Source organism: Pelophylax lessonae, assembly GCF_965119305.1.
Source record: "Pelophylax lessonae genome assembly, chromosome: 5".
NCBI classification, from domain to species: domain Eukaryota; kingdom Metazoa; phylum Chordata; class Amphibia; order Anura; family Ranidae; genus Pelophylax; species Pelophylax lessonae.
Window position 1 is genome coordinate 537,705,674 of NC_138772.1, and position 20,553 is coordinate 537,726,226.

General features: G+C 40.4%; 1 protein-coding gene across 1 annotated transcript in view; it reads right to left on the reverse strand.

Moving 5' to 3' along the window:
• Positions 1-12,903: 12,903 nt before the first annotated feature.
• The window catches only part of FAM135B (family with sequence similarity 135 member B), a 143,974-nt gene continuing 136,324 nt past the window's right edge, over positions 12,904-20,553 (reverse strand). Inside the window, exons 18-20 of the mRNA XM_082257944.1 lie at positions 19,083-19,196; positions 13,035-13,949; positions 12,904-12,924 (exon numbers count right to left, since the gene is read on the reverse strand). Of these exons, the coding sequence (XP_082114070.1) occupies positions 13,744-13,949; positions 19,083-19,196 (320 nt within the window). The 3' untranslated portion in view covers positions 12,904-12,924; positions 13,035-13,743. The remainder of the gene's footprint in view (positions 12,925-13,034; positions 13,950-19,082; positions 19,197-20,553) is intronic.

Genomic DNA, 20,553 nt, shown 5'->3' on the forward strand with positions numbered 1-20,553 from the left:
CACTGAGCCCCACATTCTTGTGGAATACTACTCAGTGTTTCTGTTTCTCTAATTTCTTTTTCATGTATTCATTTTTGGAGTGAAGAACCCCGCATTATTGTGGAATACCCCCATATTTCTCTTTTTTCTTCCATATATATATATATACAGTATCAATATATATCAAGTTTTGAAGTAGCCTCCTAGGACCCTATCTTCTTTTTTTGCCATCACTCTATGTCAGTGTTTCTCAACTCCGGTTCTCAGGGCACACTAACTGGCCAGATTGTAACCACTTTCAGACCGGAGGATTTGGCTGCTTAATGGCCAGGCCCCATTTTGTGATTCGGCACTGCTTGACTTTAACGGACAATTGCGCGGTCATGCGGCTCTGTACCCAAACTAAATTGACTTCCTTTTTTTCCCACAAATAGAGCTTTCTTTTGGTGCTATTTGATCACCTGTGCTATATTTTTTTTTTTTTTGCGCTATAAACAAAAAAAATAGCAACAATTTTGAAAAAAAAAAACAATATTTTTCACATTGTTTCATATGAAATTCTCAAAAAAAAATGTAAAAATCAAAATTTTTTAACATTTTAGGCCAATTTCTTTTCTGCTACATATTTTTGGTAAAAAAAAAATTGCAATAAGCGTATTTTTATTGGTTTGCGCAAACGTTATTGCGTTTACTAACTACGGGAAAGATTTATGTCATTTTTATTGTTTTTGTTTTTTTTACTAGTAATGATCGGACCCCAACTGACATTTTTGACACTTTTGGGGGGACCAGAGACATTGCTACAGTAATCAGTGCTAAAAATATGCACTGTTACTGTAATAATGACACTGGCAGGGAAGGGGTTAACAGTATTGGTGATCAAGGGGTTAAATGTGACCCTAGGGGCGTGATTCTAACTTTGAGGAGGGCGTGGCTTGTTAAGTCATCACAGAGATATATAGCAGGATCACATGAAGTCTGTGATCACTTCAGGGAGAAGAACTGACGGCTGTGTTTACATCAGCCATCCGTCCTTCTCTGTCAGCGGAGGGAGATCGCCGGTATCAGGCGGCCATCGGAGCTGCCTGACACCTGCACTGGCTTCCCCGCTGACAAGCGGGAGCGCCCCCTAGCTCCTCCCAGGCAAGCGCCGGTTTTGTCTGGGAGAGCCGACCTGCCGCAGTACATCTGCGGCGGCTGGTCGGCAAGCGGTTAAGTATTAACTTGGGGAGATGCAGATTAGAATACTGCAATCACTGAGCAGCAAATGATACCACCGGTGATGTATTTTAGTTTTCTTGCAAACCTGGCCTGTTAGTGTGCCCTGAGGGCAGGAGTTGAGAAACACTCCTCTATGTTACTATCGTTTCATCTAACAAAGCCACCGTAACTTTGACTTCCCCATTGACACAAATACATTTTGCCAAAATGGTAAAATTTGGCAGCTCCTGATTTTCTCCATGAGTTTTGGGAAATGAGAACATTGAATGCAACACACAAAAATTTCACACAGTTATCAACAATAAAATTTTAATATTATTATTTTCCTCTTTTTTTTTTTTTTTTTTTACACTGAATAAGCCACAACCACAAACACCATAAAGCGTATGTATAAAAATAGTGTTACCATATTAGCAATGATGACCTGATAATAATTCCAAGCAATTATACTTTATATATGCTACTAGTAACCAGTCAGTAACAAGCTGTCACAGTGACTGTACGCATTACATTCATTATATTGTAGAAGCTACAGGGATAAAGTTTATATTTTGTATTACATAACTTCACAACAATTTGCACTGATTTATACATTTTTATATATATATATATATATATATATATATATATATATATATACACACACACATATATATATATATATATATATATATATATATATATATATATATATATATATATATATATATATATATATACATGCACACATATATACACACACATATATATATATATGTGTGTGTGTACTGTATATGCATATATGTATATATACACATACTGTATATGCATATATGTATATATATATATATATATATATATATATATATATATATATACTGTATGTGCATATATGTATGCATGTATAGTATATATATACTGTACATACAGTATATATATATATATATACACACACATATACACATACACAAATCTATATATATATATATATATATATATATATATATATATATATATATATACATATATATATATATATATATATATATATATATATATATATATATATATATATATGTATATATATATATATATATACATATATATATATATATATATATATATATATACATGCACACATATATACATATATATATATATATATATATATATATATATATATATATATATATATGTGTGTACTGTATATGCATATATGTATATATATATATATATATATATATATATATATATATATATATATATATATACTGTATGTGCATATATGTATGCATGTATAGTATATATATACTGTACATACAGTATATATATATATATATATATATATATATATATATATATATATATATATATACACACACATATACACATACACAAATCTATATATATATATATATATATATATATAAATAATTGTATATATATATATATATATATATATATATATATATATATATATATATATATATATATATATATACACACACATATACACATATATATATATATATATATATATATAAAAACTTTGAAAGCCCTTGAGAAACCATTTGACTTGATGCTGTTATTTTGTTATTTTAACCTTGTACTTTACATGATATTTACTTAAAAAACATGTTCAGTACGAGTTCGGGTCTCTGTTGACATTTACCATTGAGAGACACTCTAGGCACTGCAATCAGAAGCTTATTTTCTCCTTGAGACTTAAATAGTCCATAACAGAAAAGATTATGTGAGCGTTTCTTTTTCCACTGACATTTTTAAGTTTAAATGCCTCAGGTTATGATAACCTAATCACTCTCCTGTGAGCAACATAAAAACTCATGCTGGCCAAAGGTAAAAAAAAAAAAAAAATGAATATACGAGACTTAATATTGCAATTTACAAAAATGTTTATGATTTTAAAATCATAAACATAGCATCTATAGCATCTGGTTAGTTGTGTCTAAAAATGGACAGTGGGATATGTATTTACTGCAAAATAAAATAACGTCAGTATCAAAAGCTTGTTGTTTTGTATGCGCAAACATATATGTGATTTAGAGACGAATATATTTTTATGTTTTTTTTTTGCTTGTTTTTAAGGCTTTACATTAACCACTTCAGCAGGGGTGCTGTTAGAAATTATAGGGCCCCGTACACCCTTACTGATGGGGCCCTCCCAACCCCGCCTACACCCCCACCCCCCCTGGGGGTATAGTGAAACAGTGCCACTGACTTTATCCTCCTATGCCCTGAAAAAAAAAAAAAAAAAGAGTCCCACCTCTTGGGCCCCTCTGTTGACCTGATGGGGGCCCAGACAAATATAATTTAAGTCCTGGTAAGCAGGAGTGGGGGTGCGGTCTGGAAAAATCTATTTATTAATTTAGGCAGAAATGAATAAAGTTGCCCTGGACCCCCCCCCCCCCCCATTTAGCTGATGAGCCTTGGGCCCAGTACAACAGGGCTAGCTGCTTTATCAGTAGCCCTGCACTTCAGCCCCGGAGCGTTTTACCCCCTTGCTGACCAGGCCATTTTTTTGTGATACGGCTCTGCGTTGATTAACTGAAATTGTGCGGTCGTGCGATGCTGCACCCAAATAAAATTGATGTCCTTTTTTTCCTACAAATAAAGCTTTCTTTTGGTGGTATTCGATCACCTGTGCGATTGTTATTTTTTTAAACTAGCAACAAAAAAAAGGGACAATTCTGAAAAAAAAAACAATATTTTTTACTTTCTGCTATAAAACATATCCAATAAAAAAAGTAAAAAAATTTAGATTTCTTCATCAATTTAGGCTAATATGTATTCTGCTACACATTAAAAAAAAAAAGAAGTGTATATTGATTGGTTTGCTCAAAAGTTATAGCGTCTGCAAACTATCGGATAGATTTATTGATTTTTTTATTTATTGTTCTTTAATAGTAATGGCGGCGATCAGCGATTTTAGCGGGACTGCGACATTGCGGCGTACAAATCTGACACTCAGTGACACTTTTTGGGGACCAGTGACGCTAATACAGTGATCAGTGCTAAATAAAAATGCACTGTCACTGTATAAATGACACTGGCAGGAAATGGGGTTAACATCAGGGGTGATTAAAGAGTTTAGTGTGTTCCTAGGGAGTGTGTTCTTACTGTGTGGGGGTTAGACTGACTACAGGAAGAGACAGATCCATGTTCCTGATTTGTAGGAACACAAGATCTCTCTCTTTTGTATTCTGAAAGAACAACGGTCTGCCTTGTTTACATGCCCGCTGTTCTGTCATTTCTCCGAACAATCTCGGGTGACCAGCGGCCACCGCTAAAAATAAAAAATTATAATAATAAAATAAATAGGGGAAAAAAACAAATTTAAAGCGCCCTTGTCGCCCTGAGCTTGTGCACGAAAGAAAGCGCATACGTAAGTCGTGCCCACAAATGAAAACGGTGTTCGAACCACACAAGTGAGTTATTGCCACGATCGCCAGAGCAAGAGCAAGGATTCTAAAAAAAGTAACTTTTAATGAAGGCCAGCAGTGTATGCATCTAAAATTGAACTTAGTTTCAGCTTCTAGCAATCCCTGAACAGCTCAGACTGAGATACCTGCACAGCGCAAACTGCGATCAGACAGAGAGAGAAACAGCACAACGAGTCAGTCAGTTGTGCTGCAGTGCAAGGGTGCATGCTGAGAGGAGGAGAGAGCAGAGTGTCAGAGAGATGTGCTCATCAGTCTGCTGCTTCTCCTTTTATTGTCCAATTGCAGGTTGTGGGGAAGGAACAAGACTTATGGTTGGGGGTGAGGACCCATTAATCTCAATGGGTAAGTTTGACAGGCAAAGCCACTCGTCTAATCCTGCAGCCTGAGCTAAAAACTGCTACGGCCACAAAGAAAATCTTCATGGTTGTGGCATGTGTACAGCCCTGTCAAGCTGTAATGTTAGAATTCATGTTGGTGGCCGAGGGAGGAGGGGGCTACCTACTTTTACTACCTCCTGGCTGCCAGTGTGGAAGAGCCCTAAGCCCTTCATATTGTCAGCTAACAAAAACGTTTAAAGCAGAAGAGGAATTTTGCATTAGATAATATATGTGTCCCATTTTTTTAAGTGGCATACTAATGACATTGCAACTTCTCCACTTTAAATATGCAGGAAATTTCAATTTCATATGTGGAAATTATTAAAAAATAAATAAAAATAGGGACGCCAAGTGTGAAGAACTAAAGAATGGAAGTGGCAAAATCCATTCATCATGCTTTATTTTATAATTCTGAAGAGCAAAAAAGCAGCAATCAATTTCCAACCATTACAAAGAGGCTCCAGAATGGTTTCTGTGCATCCAGATCAGAAATGGAATAGCTTAATTTTATCAATTATATTTTCTGTTTTACATGTGTGGATATTTTAGTTTTTTTTCTAGAATGTATGAAGTAACTTAATATCCGGTCACACTAGAACTGCCTTTCTCTACCTTTTTAATAAGGAGGAAACCTTGAAAAAAAATTCAGATCTCAGAAAGTCCCCGCAGAAACCATTTTATTGGACGTTAGAGGAATATTGCCCCTTACATTGGTGGCTATTGGGAAGAATGTTCCTTTTACACTGGTGGCCACTGGGAAGTATGTTACTCTTACACTTGTGGCCAGTGGGGAGAATTTTCCTCTTACACTTGTGGCCACTGGGAAGTATGTTACTCTTACAATTGTGGCCAGTGGGGAGAATTTTCCTCTTACACTGGTGGCCACTGGGAAGTATGTTACTCTTACACTTGTGGCCACTGGGAAGAATGTTCCTCTTACACTGGTGGCCAGTGGGAAGAATGGTCTTCTTACATTGGTGGCCATTGGGAAGAATGGTCCTCTTACATTGGTGGCCCTTGGGAAGAATGTTCCTTTTACATGGAGGCCATTGGGAAGAATGTTCCTTTTACATGGAGGCCATTGGGAAGAATGTTCCTCTTACATTGGTGGCCATTAGAAAGAATGTTTGTCCTACACTGGTGGCCACTGGGAAGAATGTCTGTTTAGACTGGTGGCTGGTGGGAAGGATGTTCCTCTTACATTGGTGGTCACTGGGAAGAATGTTCCTCTTACATTGGTGGCTAGTGAGAAAAATGTTCCTCTTACACTGGTGGCCAGTGGGAAAAATGTTCATTTTAGACTGGCGGCCAGTGGGAAGAATGTTTCTCTTACATTGGTGGCCATTGGGAAGAATGTTCCTTTTACATGGGGGCCATTGGGAAGAATGTTCCTCTTACTTTGTTGGCCATTGGGAAGAATGTTCTTCTTGCACTAGTGGTCACTGGGAAGAATGTCCATTTTAGATTGATGGCTGGTGGGAAGGATGTTCCTCTTACATTGGTGGCCACTGGGAAGAATCTTCCTTTTACATTGGTGGTCAGTGAGAAAAATGTTCCTCTTTCACTGGTGGCCAGTGGGAAAAATGTTCATTTTAGACTGGCGGCCAGTGGGAAGAATGTTTCTCTTACATTGGTGGCCATTGGGAAGAATGTTCCTTTTACATGGGGGCCATTGGGAAGAATGTTCCTCTTACTTTGTTGGCCATTGGGAAGAATGTTCTTCTTGCACTAGTGGTCACTGGGAAGAATGTCCATTTTAGATTGATGGCTGGTGGGAAGGATGTTCCTCTTACATTGGTGGCCACTGGGAAGAATCTTCCTCTTACATTGGTGGTCAGTGAGAAAAATGTTCCTCTTTCACTGGTGGCCAGTGGGAAGAATGTTCCTCTTACATTGGTGGCCATTGGGAAGAACGTTCCTTTTACATGGAGGCTATTGGGAAGAATGTTCCTCTCACATTGGTGGCCATTAGAAAGAATGTTCCTCTTACACTGGTGGCCACTGGGAAGAATGTCTGTTTTAGACGGGTGGCTAGTGGGAAGGATGTTCCTCTTACATTGGTGGCCACTGGAGAGAATGTTCCTCTTACATTGGTGGCCAGTGAGAAGAATGTTCCTCTTACACTGGTGGTTAGTAGGAAAAATGTTCATTTTAGACTGGTGGCCAGTGGGAAGAATGTTTCTCTTACATGGGGGGCATTGGGAAGAATGTTCCTCTTACATTGGTGGCCATTAGGAAGAATGTTCCTCTCGCACTGGTGGTCACTGGGAAGAATGTCCATTTTAGATTGGTGGCTGGTGGGAAGGATGTTCCTCTTACATTGGTGGCCACTGGAAAGAATCTTCCTCTTACATTGGTGGCTAGTGAGAAAAATGTTCCTCTTGCACTGGTGGCCAGTGGGAAAAATGTTCATTTTAGACTGACGGCCAGTGGGAAGAATGTTTCTCTTACATTGGTGGCCATTGGGAAGAATGTTCCTTTTACATGGGGGCCATTGGGAAGAATGTTCCTCTTACTTTGTTGGCCATTGGGAAGAATGGTCTTCTTGCACTAGTGGTCACTGGGAAGAATGTCCATTTTAGATTGGTGGCTGGTGGGAAGGATGTTCCTCTTACATTGGTGGCCACTGGGAAGAATCTTCCTCTTACATTGGTGGTCAGTGAGAAAAATGTTCCTCTTTCACTGGTGGCCAGTGGGAAGAATGTTCCTCTTACATTGGTGGCCATTGGGAAGAACGTTCCTTTTACATGGAGGCTATTGGGAAGAATGTTCCTCTCACATTGGTGGCCATTAGAAAGAATGTTCCTCTTACACTGGTGGCCACTGGGAAGAATGTCTGTTTTAGACGGGTGGCTAGTGGGAAGGATGTTCCTCTTACATTGGTGGCCACTGGAGAGAATGTTCCTCTTACATTGGTGGCCAGTGAGAAGAATGTTCCTCTTACACTGGTGGTTACTAGGAAAAATGTTCATTTTAGACTGGTGGCCAGTGGGAAGAATGTTTCTCTTACATGGGGGGCATTGGGAAGAATGTTCCTCTTACATTGGTGGCCATTAGGAAGAATGTTCGTCTCACACTGGTGGTCACTGGGATAAATGTCCATTTTAGATTGGTGGCTGGTGGGAAGGATGTTCCTTTTACATTGGTGGCCACTGGAAAGAATCTTCCTCCTACATTGGTGGCCAGTGAGAAGAATGTTCCTCCTACACTGGTGTCCAGTAGGAAAAATGTTCACTTTAGACTGGTGGCCAGTGGGAATAATGTTCCTCTTACATTGGAGGCCATTGGGAAGAATGTTCCTTTTACATGGGGGCCATTGGGAAGAATGTTCCTCTTACATCGTGGCCATTTGGAAGAATGTTTCTCTTACACTGGTGGCCACTGGGAAGAATGTTCATTTTAGACTGGTGGCCAGTGGGAAGAATGTTCCTCTTACACTGGTGGCCAGTGGGAAAAATGTTGGCTTTAGACTGGTGGCTAGTGGGAAGGATGTTCCTCTTACATTGTGGGCCATTGGGAACAATGTCCCTCTTACACTGTTGGCCACTGGAATGACTGTCCGTTTTAGATTGGTGGCTAGTGGGAAGGATGTTCCTCTTACATTGGTGGCAAATGGGAAGAATGTTCCTCTTACATTTGTGGCCAGTGAGAAGAATGTTCCTCTTACACTGGTGGCCAGTGGGAAGAATGTTACTCTTACATTAGTGGCCATTGTGAATAATATTCCTCTTACATTAGTGGCAAATGGGAAGAATGTTCCTCATACGTTGGTGGCCAGTGGGAAGAATGCCCCCCTTACAGACAGCTAAAAAGATCATTGCTGGCTCTTCCAAGTGGTGATGGACCCAAAACTATACAGGCACCATCAAATGAGAGGTCAATCAGCCACAGCTCATGGGACCCCTAATAACCTCTGGAGGAACCCTGATTGAGAATGGTTGCACATAGAACTTATATCAAGACTAGGGTTCTTGGGAACCCAACTGTGCACAAAGTTGTCAAATTTCAAATATATTTTGAAGGAGACATTTTAAGAGGAACATGACATCAGGGATTATTTGTTGTGTAGTTCTGTGTGAGCCCAGACAACTTTTTAAGTAACTACTTAAAATAAATAAAAAAAAAAATCTATATATATATATATATATATATATATATATATATATATATATATTTTGTGTGTACATGTGTGTATAAATATATATATATATATATAATATATATATATATATATATATATATATATATATATATATTTATATATATATATATATATATATATATGTTTGATATGAACCTGACATAGCAAGTGTTACATGCAAATGTCGTTGATTGAAACATTTTTAGGCCAGGTCAGCTTCACTTTAACTTTAATTGGTTGCATGATGCTAAAAAGGTTTCTATTGCAAAAAAACAACATATTCCATGAAAACAGTAACTACTTTGTTACCCCATCTTTTAAAATATCCAGGGAAAGTAAAATATTTTAGAAGCAGCTATACAGGACTAAATGAATACAAACATATTTTATATATTGAAATATATCTGGTTAATACTATAATATGATGATTAGAATGTGTTCAGCGTTGGTATCACAAACATACATTAAAAATGATTTAAATGATGACATTTTATAACATTCGGACAGATATACATTACATTTTGTACAATGTTATAGTTGAGGCAAACCCAGACCAGCCTCATTTACACAATTTACATCAGATAGTGCCTTTTCAAGCAGAGGATATATACCATACTATTTTAATTAATTACTGAGCCGTTATTGCTAGAATGTTAAAGTGAGTTTTGGTGATGTATGTACTGTAAAAAAATACCTCTCATTGCTGGTAGCATCCAATATTATTTACACCCTAGAAAAATTACTATATACCATAGGTCTATTCTATGTATTTTTTTTTGCTCCATTTCACAAAAGAATTAAAATATTAAAATAATAATAACAATAACAGGAATGCATATTATTATTATTATTTTTTTCATTAATAATAATACATTATGATTATTATTATTTTTTCATTAATAATAATAATAATAATAATAATAATAATAATTATTATTATTAAATAATGGAAAAAAAACATAAAAAAATGCATGGATTCAAATGTAGACAAAAATATACCCGTGTTTCACTGATGGTGTCTAAGCCTCTACAAAGAATAAAATGATATAAGTTGATATAAAGAATACTGTATAATCATTTAAATAAAATTATGAACATATTCTGAAAATGCTTTTACAAAAATATTTTCAGAGCTATTTATTTGAAACTTTAAATATGACAGCTTTATACACGAAATAATGTATTTACAAATGAATGTATATGCAGTGTAGTTGTAATGTTATGCACTTAACTACTTAAATCTTTGCCTCCAACAGTTTTTTGTTTTTTTTTTAATGGACAAATAATCTATTTAAGATTTTTGGTTTTCGTTTGTGATTCTATCCATAGCCCTGAAATAGATTGCTGCTGTATTGTTTTATCTAATTTTTTTGTGTTGTAAACAAAAATTTACAAAATAGGCTTTACTTACCAGATACTATATAAAATATGAAGCGAATGTGATACCAAAAAAAAAAAATATTATAGTAAATAGGGAAAAAATAAGACTATCAAGCAGTAGGGGACCAAACATGTTTAAAGGGAACAAAAAAAGCAAAACAAGTATACACAATTTTTCCCTGCAAGTTTAATTGCCAAAAAGTATTTTAAGATACACTTACTGCTACTAAAACTTTAGTTATCCTATTTCTGGATTTACTTTAATTTCAATCATTTTTATTAATTTTTAACAAGAATCTTAACTCAATACATAACATCTCAATATACATTATTTAAGTTTTTTTCTGGATTTACTCAACCCATGGTGGCTTAGGTAGAAAAAAATTCTGTTTTATTTTTTTAAAGATCTGTCTTGAATTTTTTATATTGGAGAAAACATAATTTGTCAATTATATTTTAAAATAAACCTTCTATTAGATTAAAAAAAAAAGTATAAAAAGCTGAATGTATCACGTCAGCACATCATTTTATTTGCTCACACCAGCCCAATAGAGTCCCCAAAATTTCGATAGTAATACCAACTTTCTGAAAGTTTAAGCATAGACACGTTCTCTCAGACACTGCATGGCATCTCAATGGGTCAAGCACTTGGCATTGCATGTTAAGATGAGTGGTGGGGAGGGTGTCTCTGCACTGACTTTGAAAAGTCCATGTTGGCATAGAAGTTTCCAAGACTTCTGGGGCCAATGTTGATGGTCGGTGTGAAGAATGTAATGTATGTATTTTTTGCACAACTTGTAAAGGGTTTTATTGTAACTGTAATTTTATGGTTGCCCGTGTATGCAGAAGAAAAGGCACATGACAGGATGGGTGGGTAAGAAGGGAAAAGGAAGGCAGGGGTTTAGGGGGTAACAATTGGACATGAAATCCAGAGCAGTGGGAAGAGTTAGAAAGATAATTTATTAGGAAAGACATCCAGTTTTGGCAGAAGTTACCTCCACCTTGTAAATAAGAGTTGATGATTATGGTAGTGTAGGAGCACTAGGGCTTTCTAATTGGTGAGCAAGGGTATCTAGTAATGTGGAATGTTCATTGCTTTGGGCATTTAATCACAGCTCCAGCAGAACCTGGTGTGCAAAACAAATGGTTGATCGCAATGTTTTATGACTGTTTATTGGGTGGCACTGTTCACGACCCTCTTTATTAATTGTATATACTGGTTTCTTGCTATTGGTATGCTAATTGTTTCCTACTTGCTATCAGTACCAGCATAGGGGGGGGGGGGGAGAGATGGAGCATGTTTCCCAGGCATGGTGTTGCTATGTGGAGGAGGCTCGCTGGGAACTTCTTCCTGTGCCTCCAGCACTGCCCTCCGACACTGCCCTTGTGGTTAATGCTGTGACTTGGTGTAACACAGAAGCTGACTCCCTCTGCTGGCTTCTGTGTTTACAACAGCTGACAGCGTGACTCTCCTGGGCTCATACAACAGAACACTTCCTGCCCTGTAGCATGACAGCAGAGCCCTTCTTTGTGACGACGGCGTCTCCTGCACTGAGGACTGGGTGAGCAGCTAGGAGGTTGGTGGAAGAGCTCTGTACTGCAGGGACAGGGGGGAGATCTGTACTGGGTGGATGGTGGAAGAGTTTTTAGTGGGGGGGGGGGGGCAAGGGAAGTGCTCTGTGCTGGTGAGGGTCGGGGGAAGAGCTTTGTAGTTGAAGGCCACGAATGAAGGTCTCTGTATGGGGGGGGGGGGTCTTTGTAGTGCTGCTGGGGGGGAGGGAGGGAGGGAGAGAGGAGCTCGGTACTGGGGAGAGGGATGGGGGAAGAAATTTATAGTTGAGGGTGATGAAGGAAGGTCTCTTTATGGGAGGGGGCTTTGTAGTGTTGGTGGGGGGAGAGGGAGAGGGAAGAGCTCTGTGCTTAGGGGAGGGATGGGGAAAGAGCTTTGTAGTTGAAGGTCACGAAGGAAGGTCTCTGTATAGGGGGGGTGTCTTTGTAGTGCTGCTGGGGGGGAGGGGGAGGGAAGAGCTCGGTACTGGGGGAGAGGGATGGAGGAAGAGATTTATAGTTGAGGGTGATGAAGAAAGGTCTCTTTATGGGAATGGGTCTTTATAGTGTTGGTGGGGGGGAGAGGGGGAGGGAAGAGCTCTGTACTGGGGAAGAGGGATGGGGAAGAGCTTTGTAGTTGAAGGTCATGAAGGAAGGTCTCTGTATAGGGGGGTCTTTGTAGTGCTGCTGGGAAAGAGGGTGAGGGAAGAGCTCTGTACTGGGGAAGAGGGATGGGGGAAGAGCTTTGTAGTTGAAGGTCATGAAGGAAGGTCTCTGTATAGGGGGGGTTGGGTCTTTGTAGTGCTGCTGGGGAAGAGGGTGAGGGAAGAGCTCTGTACTGGGGAAGAGGGATGGGGAAGAGCTTTGTAGTTGATAGTGATAATAGAAAGGCCCTGTATTGAGAGGCATTGTTGTGTGGGTGGGAGGGGTAAAGGAAGAGCTCTGCACTGGGGGGATGGAAAACGAGCTTTGTAGTGTGAAAGGATTTAGGGAAAAGCTCTGTACTGGGGGAGAGGTTGAGAGAAGTGCTCTGTATTGGGAAGGGAGTTTGAGGGAAGGAAGGTCATTTCCCATCTTCTCCTTGGGCATTGGACGACCCTAGCCCAACATTTATTTTATTTATAAAGCTGTGCCTAAAATATTCCACATTCAAAATTGTGTCTGGATGGGTTATTTGAAGGCTCTATTGATGTTAATTTTGCGACCCTTCCTTCTCCACCTACCTGGGTCAAATACCTGCTTATTTTTGAACAGCTCTGTAAGGAAACCACCTGTATACACAATCAGGCAAATTGCCATGAGGTTTAGAAAATAATAGACTAATCAATGCATAATGACAAAGCTGAAATAGTTATTGTGGCATTTACGTCATTGTACAGTAAAATAATGGTGTAGCTGGGCAAAAAATTCATTTGGACAGAAAACATTGGCTTGATTGAGGCCATTAGAGTCAAGGTTATAAAATAATCATATTACTTATATACACTGCTACAGAAGTGTTCTCCAGAAGAAAAAAAATATATATATTCAAATTACTGATGGGAGAAAGACCCTTTTTTGCTGATATTCCTGTTATATGGTTATATAGACATTTCTCGTTCCGATGACTTTTTGGTTTACAAGTATAACGGACAATCCCTACTTTCAGAATCCAGCGCTATTTGAAGTAGCTCAGGCCGGCCACAAGGAAAAACTTTTCCAAAAAAAGCTCAGAGTCCAGCACAGCGATGTGAGCGGCTCGTCCAATTAGAGTGTTGGCTGTGTTTGGGAGGGCATGAAAAACATTGTGCCTGATCAAAGTGCAGTCCTTCGAGTCTATCACCGGCTGTAGAAGGTTGTTTATCATTTCGGTGTAGATGGGACCTGGAAGAAAAGTATTGAAGTTGCATTAAGCCAGTGATAATTTGTATGCCGGGCCATGGATGTTTTATAAATAGGGATAAGGCTTGGATTTGCCTTTTCATGGGTTGCAGCAAATCCCCAGGATTCGCAAATTGTAAACTTTTGTCCAAAAGTTCAAAGGTTGGCAGCAGAAATACGCAACAACCTACAATGCAAGGACATGGCCATTTTTCCTGGTCAGAACGAAGAGCCTGTAATTTGAAGGCATGGATAGTAATTCTATAATCATATCAAAGTTTGGGTTTACAGCAGTCCTTCCATGTCCTCCCAGGGGCTGTGGAAGAAGAGTGTCTCCTAACAACAGCATCTAGTAACCAGTGATGTGCATGGTGGTGGTCAGATCCTTTAAAGATGAGTAGGCTTCCTCTATGCAAACCTGCCCTTAAAGTGGTTTTAAAGTCTAAAGTTTTTTTTTTTTTAATCTTAAAGCATTCTATGCATTAAGATAAAAAACCTTCTGTGTGCAGCTGCCTACTTCAATCCCCCTAATACTTACCTGAGCCCCATCTTGATCCAGTAATGTTGTATAACAGTTTTGGCTGAGCAAATGAGGAGAAAGAGGAGGCTTCTTGCTGTGGGGGCACTGGGCAGGAGGGAGGGGCCAGGAGTATCGGGGAGGGACCCTAAAAGAGGAGGATCTGGGCTGCTCTGTGCAAAGCCATTACACAAAGGAGGTAAGTATAACATGTTTGTTTTTTAAACCCTAAAAAATGAGACTTTAATATCACTTTAATTTATCCACTACTCTAACTTGGAGACTCTAAAATATACAGAGTTTAAACTACAGTATACAGAGGAACCTTGGCGTAAGCACTGCAGCTACCACATACAGGGCCGGACTGGCCATAGGGCAGACCGGGCATATGCCCGGTGGGCCGAGGCCTCCGTTCCGGGTGCATGATTGTCCACATATATTTGTAAATGAGTACAACCAGTGCTTTAAGTGGGCCGGTATGCACTGGTACTCAGTACCGCCACTTCCAAATATGGCTCTTGAGCATACTGCCACCTCTCCGTGCGCCTTAGCGTACCAGTAAGCTCATTTTGGACATCTGCGCCCTCAATCGCCCCCGCCAAGAATATTTCCCACTCCAGAGCCAGACCAGTCACCACCAGTGAGTCCCCCTGCTCCAGAGTCCCAGCCCAGGCCAGGGAGGGGTGCTCTGTGGGGACCCTGATGTGGGGTGGGGGGGGGCGACAAAATTTATAGGCTATAATAGAGTACCGGCACCTCTTTTGGGCCACTTAAAGCACTGAGTGCAACTAAGCCCTTGGTTACACCAGTATGACTTCAGGCATGACATATGATTTACAAATCGTACCCAACACAACATCTAATGTGTTTCTATGGCAGTGTCTTAACAGTAATAATAGAAATCTCACTGAAGCAGTGCTGAAGTTGTGTTGAAGTCGGACTTTAAATCGCACTACGTTAAATCATATCCAGAGTGACCGCAGGCTAAAACCTGTTTTATTGTGAATTGTTAGACAGGGTCACCTGATGCATCTCAAGCACTGGGCCCAAACTCCTATGTTGCCAGTGGCCACAAGGAAACCATGTTAGGAGTGGATGAGTTTTGCCTTCACGCTTACTGCACAAAAGCGACATTGATGAGTGCAATACTTTACTGCATTTTTTATTTCAGTATTACAGAGTAGGGACTGACCGATTTCCGGCAAAGCCGATATATCGAGGGCCGTTAGGCATTTTCCCCGATATATCACAATCGGCCCCAGAGGTTACCGATATTGCCGATATTTTGGGAAAGTGCATGTATGGGAGTGATGCCTGCCGTCCATAGCCGAGGGTCGGCTGTCTTGTAATGACAACCGATGTGGCTGAGAAGCCGCTCGGCTGTCATTACAAGGAGCGGGAGGGGATGTCCCCGCCGCCTTCTGCGGCTTGCACGGGTCTCCCATCCCACCGGGAGACCTGGGCAACCAGCCTGCACGGCCGCCGAAGCAGACCTGATCAAAACCACACACACTCTGATCAGGTCTCAATGCAAAAACCAGGAAGTGATGTCATGACATCACTTTCGGGTACTGGCGCCAGATTTTAAAAAAAATTACAGCATTCAAAACAGCCAAGCTTGGCGCTTTGAATGCTTTTAAAGTGGAGTTCCGGCCTATTTTGCAACTTTAGTGATTCCTGGAGTGCTCACTATGCTGATCAACAATTGGGCATTTTCAATTTTTTTTCAGGGGTCCCTTACCTTATTTTCAGGGCATTTTTGATTGTACTTCCTCCTTCATCCCCCTCTGTGGCCACGGCCACCAACATCACTTCCCCCTTTGCATTGCATCCTGGGAGCTGTTTGTCATCACTCCCAGGAGGCTGGAATCAGGAAGAACTCCCAGAACACTCCCTGGAATCAGGAAGAAGGACACAGCAGATTACACTGCGGCTTCAGATGCCCACATCCAAGATGGCCGCGCTCAGACAGCGTTTTTAAAAGTAAGATTTTGACTAAAATCCAATACCGTACACCTTGTAAGTATGAGAATAGCGGTTCTGTAAAGGGCGATGGATTAGTATTATAGGGGTATTTTTACTTATAAAAGGTTTTTGAGGCCGGAACTCCACTTTAAGTGCAGAGGAGGGGTTTTGGGGTATTTTAGACCCCCAGATCCCTCCACAAGAGTACCTGTCAAGAAAAAAAAGAAAAAGAAAAAAACATTTTTTTAAATGTACAAAAATATCGGCGTATATCGGCCGATACGCATTGGCCAAAATATCGGTATCGGCAACGAAAAACCTATATCGGTTGATCACTATTACAGAGTATTCTACACCATGTTGTTGCACTCTGCTCTCTTCCCCCTTAGCAGTGTCGGTTGTCCCATGCCTATTGTTTGACAATAATGTGCTTAATAGCCCTACAAATAGCCAGATTAGAATAACAAGGTTTGACCCTCCCCTCCCATAAACTTTAATTGGGATAGCTACAAAGTTTGCAACTTTCCAGAACAATGTGCAAAACTGTACGTGAATTTAACCTGGGCAGATTCTCTCTTCCCTATTAACCACTTAAGCCCCAGAAGATTTTTCCCCCTTCCTGAGCAGGGGGTATTTTGCGATTCGGCACTGCGTGACTTTAACGGACAATTGCGCGTACATGCGACGCCGTACCTAAACGAATTTGACGTCCTTTTTTTCCCACAAACAGAGCTTTCTTTTGGTGGTATTTGATTACCTGTGTGATTTTTTGATCATGCGCTATAAACAAAAAAAGAGCGTCAATTTTGCAAAAATAACAATATTTTTCACATTTTTTTATATGAAATTCCCCCCCAAAAAAATGTAAAAATCTAAATTTTGTAACATTTTCGGACAATTTGATTTAGGTTACATATGTTTGGTAAAAAAAAATCGCAAAAAGCGTATTTTGATTGGTTTGCGCAAAAGTTTACTAACAAAGGGAAAGATTTTTGTAATTTTTGTTGTTTTTTTTTTAACGCGTAATGGCGGCGATCTGTGATTTTTTTTGCGGTACTGCGACATTGCGGCGGACAGATCGGACCCTTGACTGACATTTTTGACACTTTTGGGGTTACCAGTGACATTACTGCAGTAATCAGTGCTATACATATGCACTGTTACTGTAAAAATACACTGGTAGTGAAGGGGTTAACTTTATTTGAGAGGGAGGGGCTGTGTGTGTCCCTAGGGGCGTGATTCTAACTGTGATTGGCTGTGGCTTGAGCTGTAGGAACAATGATCAACGGTCCTACATAGTAGAACCGTATGATCAGTGTTCCTACACAGGGGAGAATGACAGGCGGCTTGTTTACACTAGCCGCCTGACTTTCTCCCTCACCCCCGACGATCGCAGAGTGACCAGCGGACATCGGGTCCGCCGGTCACATGCGCGGGGGGGGGGGTCCGTGACCGCGCGGGAGCGCGCCTCCGGCGGCGCGCGCTCGCTCCCCAGAGCCTACTATAAACGTCACTTTGCCTGTGAGGGGCTGACCGCCACAGTATATCTACTTGCGGCGGTCGGCAAGCGGTTAATGAGCACAGCAACAGTGCAAACCCAACAAAGAGAGCCCTGAGATCCTCAGAGCTCACACAGTGCTGAGGACTCTCTCTCTCGGCCTTCATGTGACAGCGCTGGATGCCTGAACAACCAATGGCCAATCACAAGCGCTGTCACATGAAAGAAAGAGGAGTTGGCCACAGGGTTCCTATATCTGGAAGTGCTGGATCTTCTAGCTGGTTAGGTGGCATCCCTGGATCCTCTTCCTTTTATCCAGCTGAAGCAGCCTTCAGTACTGCGGAGACTGTAGTGCTTATGATGGCAGTGCCACTCTTGGCAGTATTGTATTGTGAGCCCAGGCTGAAATGATGATGCACCCTCTCGGGCGGTGATGGCAAACCTTGGCACCCCAGATGTATTGGAACTATATTTCCCATCATGCCCAACTACACTGCAGAGTGCAGAGTGCATCATGGGTAGTTCCAAAACATCTGGGGTGCCAAGATTCACAATCACTGCTCTAGGGGTTGTTTCCACGACACCCTGGGCTCACAGGAAGTGGATCAAATGATGCTATGTGTCATTAGGCCAAGAAAATTAAATGATATGAACCTCCAAGTAGCAATACTATGGGGGAAAGCACCAGAAGGTAAGGTATTACAGCAAAAGCTGCTCTTTACATTGTTTAATGCTACTAATTAAAAAAACAAAACAAAACTGTAGTTGTGCTTTAGACTCCATTCACGCTGCCGTGACTTGTCAGGCGACTTGTCAGCCTGACAAGTCGCGCTCCCTCGCGGTCCATTGACTGCTACAGGACCCGTTCTAAAAGGAGCGACACAAGTCGCTCTGACTTAGAAAAAGGGTCCTGTACTACTTCGGGGCGACCTCGGAGCGACTTGCATAGACTTCCATTATGTGAAGTCCGTGCAAGTCGCTCCGAAGTCGTGGTGCATGGGAATGCACAAGTCGCCCCCGAAGTAGTACAGAGTTGTGCCACCCCAGTGTGAACCGAGCCTTAGGCTGAAATCATAAATGATTAGCAAAGTATAACATATACTATATTTCCAAGCATTTTATAATTAAACTCATTGTGCATTATAAGCTATAGTACCTGTATGCTTGTCCTTAATAGCGTTTTTGCACATTTCAATCCTTGCTGAGTGAAACGGAACATACCGATCTTGGGGAGATGCCACCAAAACAACATTTTTAAAGTACTGAAGACCTGTAGACAAAAAGATGCATAGTTCAGGGTCTTTAGAATATTTATATATAAATGGCAAAAATAGTGGAGTGCATGTAGTCCACACAATCCAATAAGAATGATGGGAGCAGAAAAAAGAAAGGGTAGTTATGGAAAAAAAAAAAAAAAGAAAGGGTACAGTTTGCGCAGAGCTTAGTATGTCCTAGTCCTGAGGAAGCAGGTTATCCACAAAAGCGTGTAGCCATTACCTTGTAAGGACATGTATTGATATATTGTCTATTTATAATATACTCTGTATTTCCTATATATACAGTGCCTTGCGAAAATATTCGGCCCCCTTGAACTTTGCGACCTTTTGCCACATTTCAGGCTTCAAACATAAAGATATAAAACTGTGATTTTTTGTGAAGAATCAACAAGTGGGACACAATCATGAAGTGGAACGAAATTTATTGGATATTTCAAACTTTTTTAACAAATAAAAAACTGAAAAATTGGGCATGCAAAATTATTAAGCCCCCTTAAGTTAATACTTTGTAGCGCCACCTTTTGCTGCGATTACAGCTGTAGTCGCTTGGGGTATGTCTCTATCAGTTTTGCACATCGAGAGACTGAAATTTTTGCCCATTCCTCCTTGCAAAACAGCTCGAGCTCAGTGAGGTTGGATGGAGAGTGTTTGTGAACAGCAGTTTTCAGTTCTTTCCACAGATTCTCGATTGGATTCAGGTCTGGACTTTGACTTGGCCATTCTAACACCTGGATATGTTTCTTTGTGAACCATTCCATTGTAGATTTTTGCTTTATGTTTTGGATCATTGTCTTGTTGGAAGACAAATCTCCGTCCCAGTCTCAGGTCTTTTGCAGACTCCATCAGGTTTTCTTCCAGAATGGTCCTGTATTTGGCTCCATCCATCTTCCCATCAATTTTAACCATCTTCCCTGTCCCTGCTGAAGAAAAGCAGGCCCAAACCATGATGCTGCCACCACCATGTTTGACAGTGGGGATGGTGTGTTCAGGGTGATGAGCTGTGTTGCTTTTACTCCAAACATAACGTTTTGCATTGTTGACAAAAAGTTCGATTTTGGTTTCATCTGACCAGAGGACCTTCTTCCACATGTTTGGTGTCTCCCAGGTGGCGTGTGGCAAACTTTAAACTACACTTTTTATGGATATCTTTAAGAAATGGCTTTCTTCTTGCCACTCTTCCATAAAGGCCAGATTTGTGCAGTATACGACTGATTGTTGTCCTATGGACAGAGTCTCCCACCTCAGCTGTAGATCTCTGCAGTTCATCCAGAGTGATCATGGGCCTCTTAGCTGCATCTCTGATCAGTCTTCTCCTTGTATGAGCTGAAAGTTTAGAGGGACGGCCAGGTC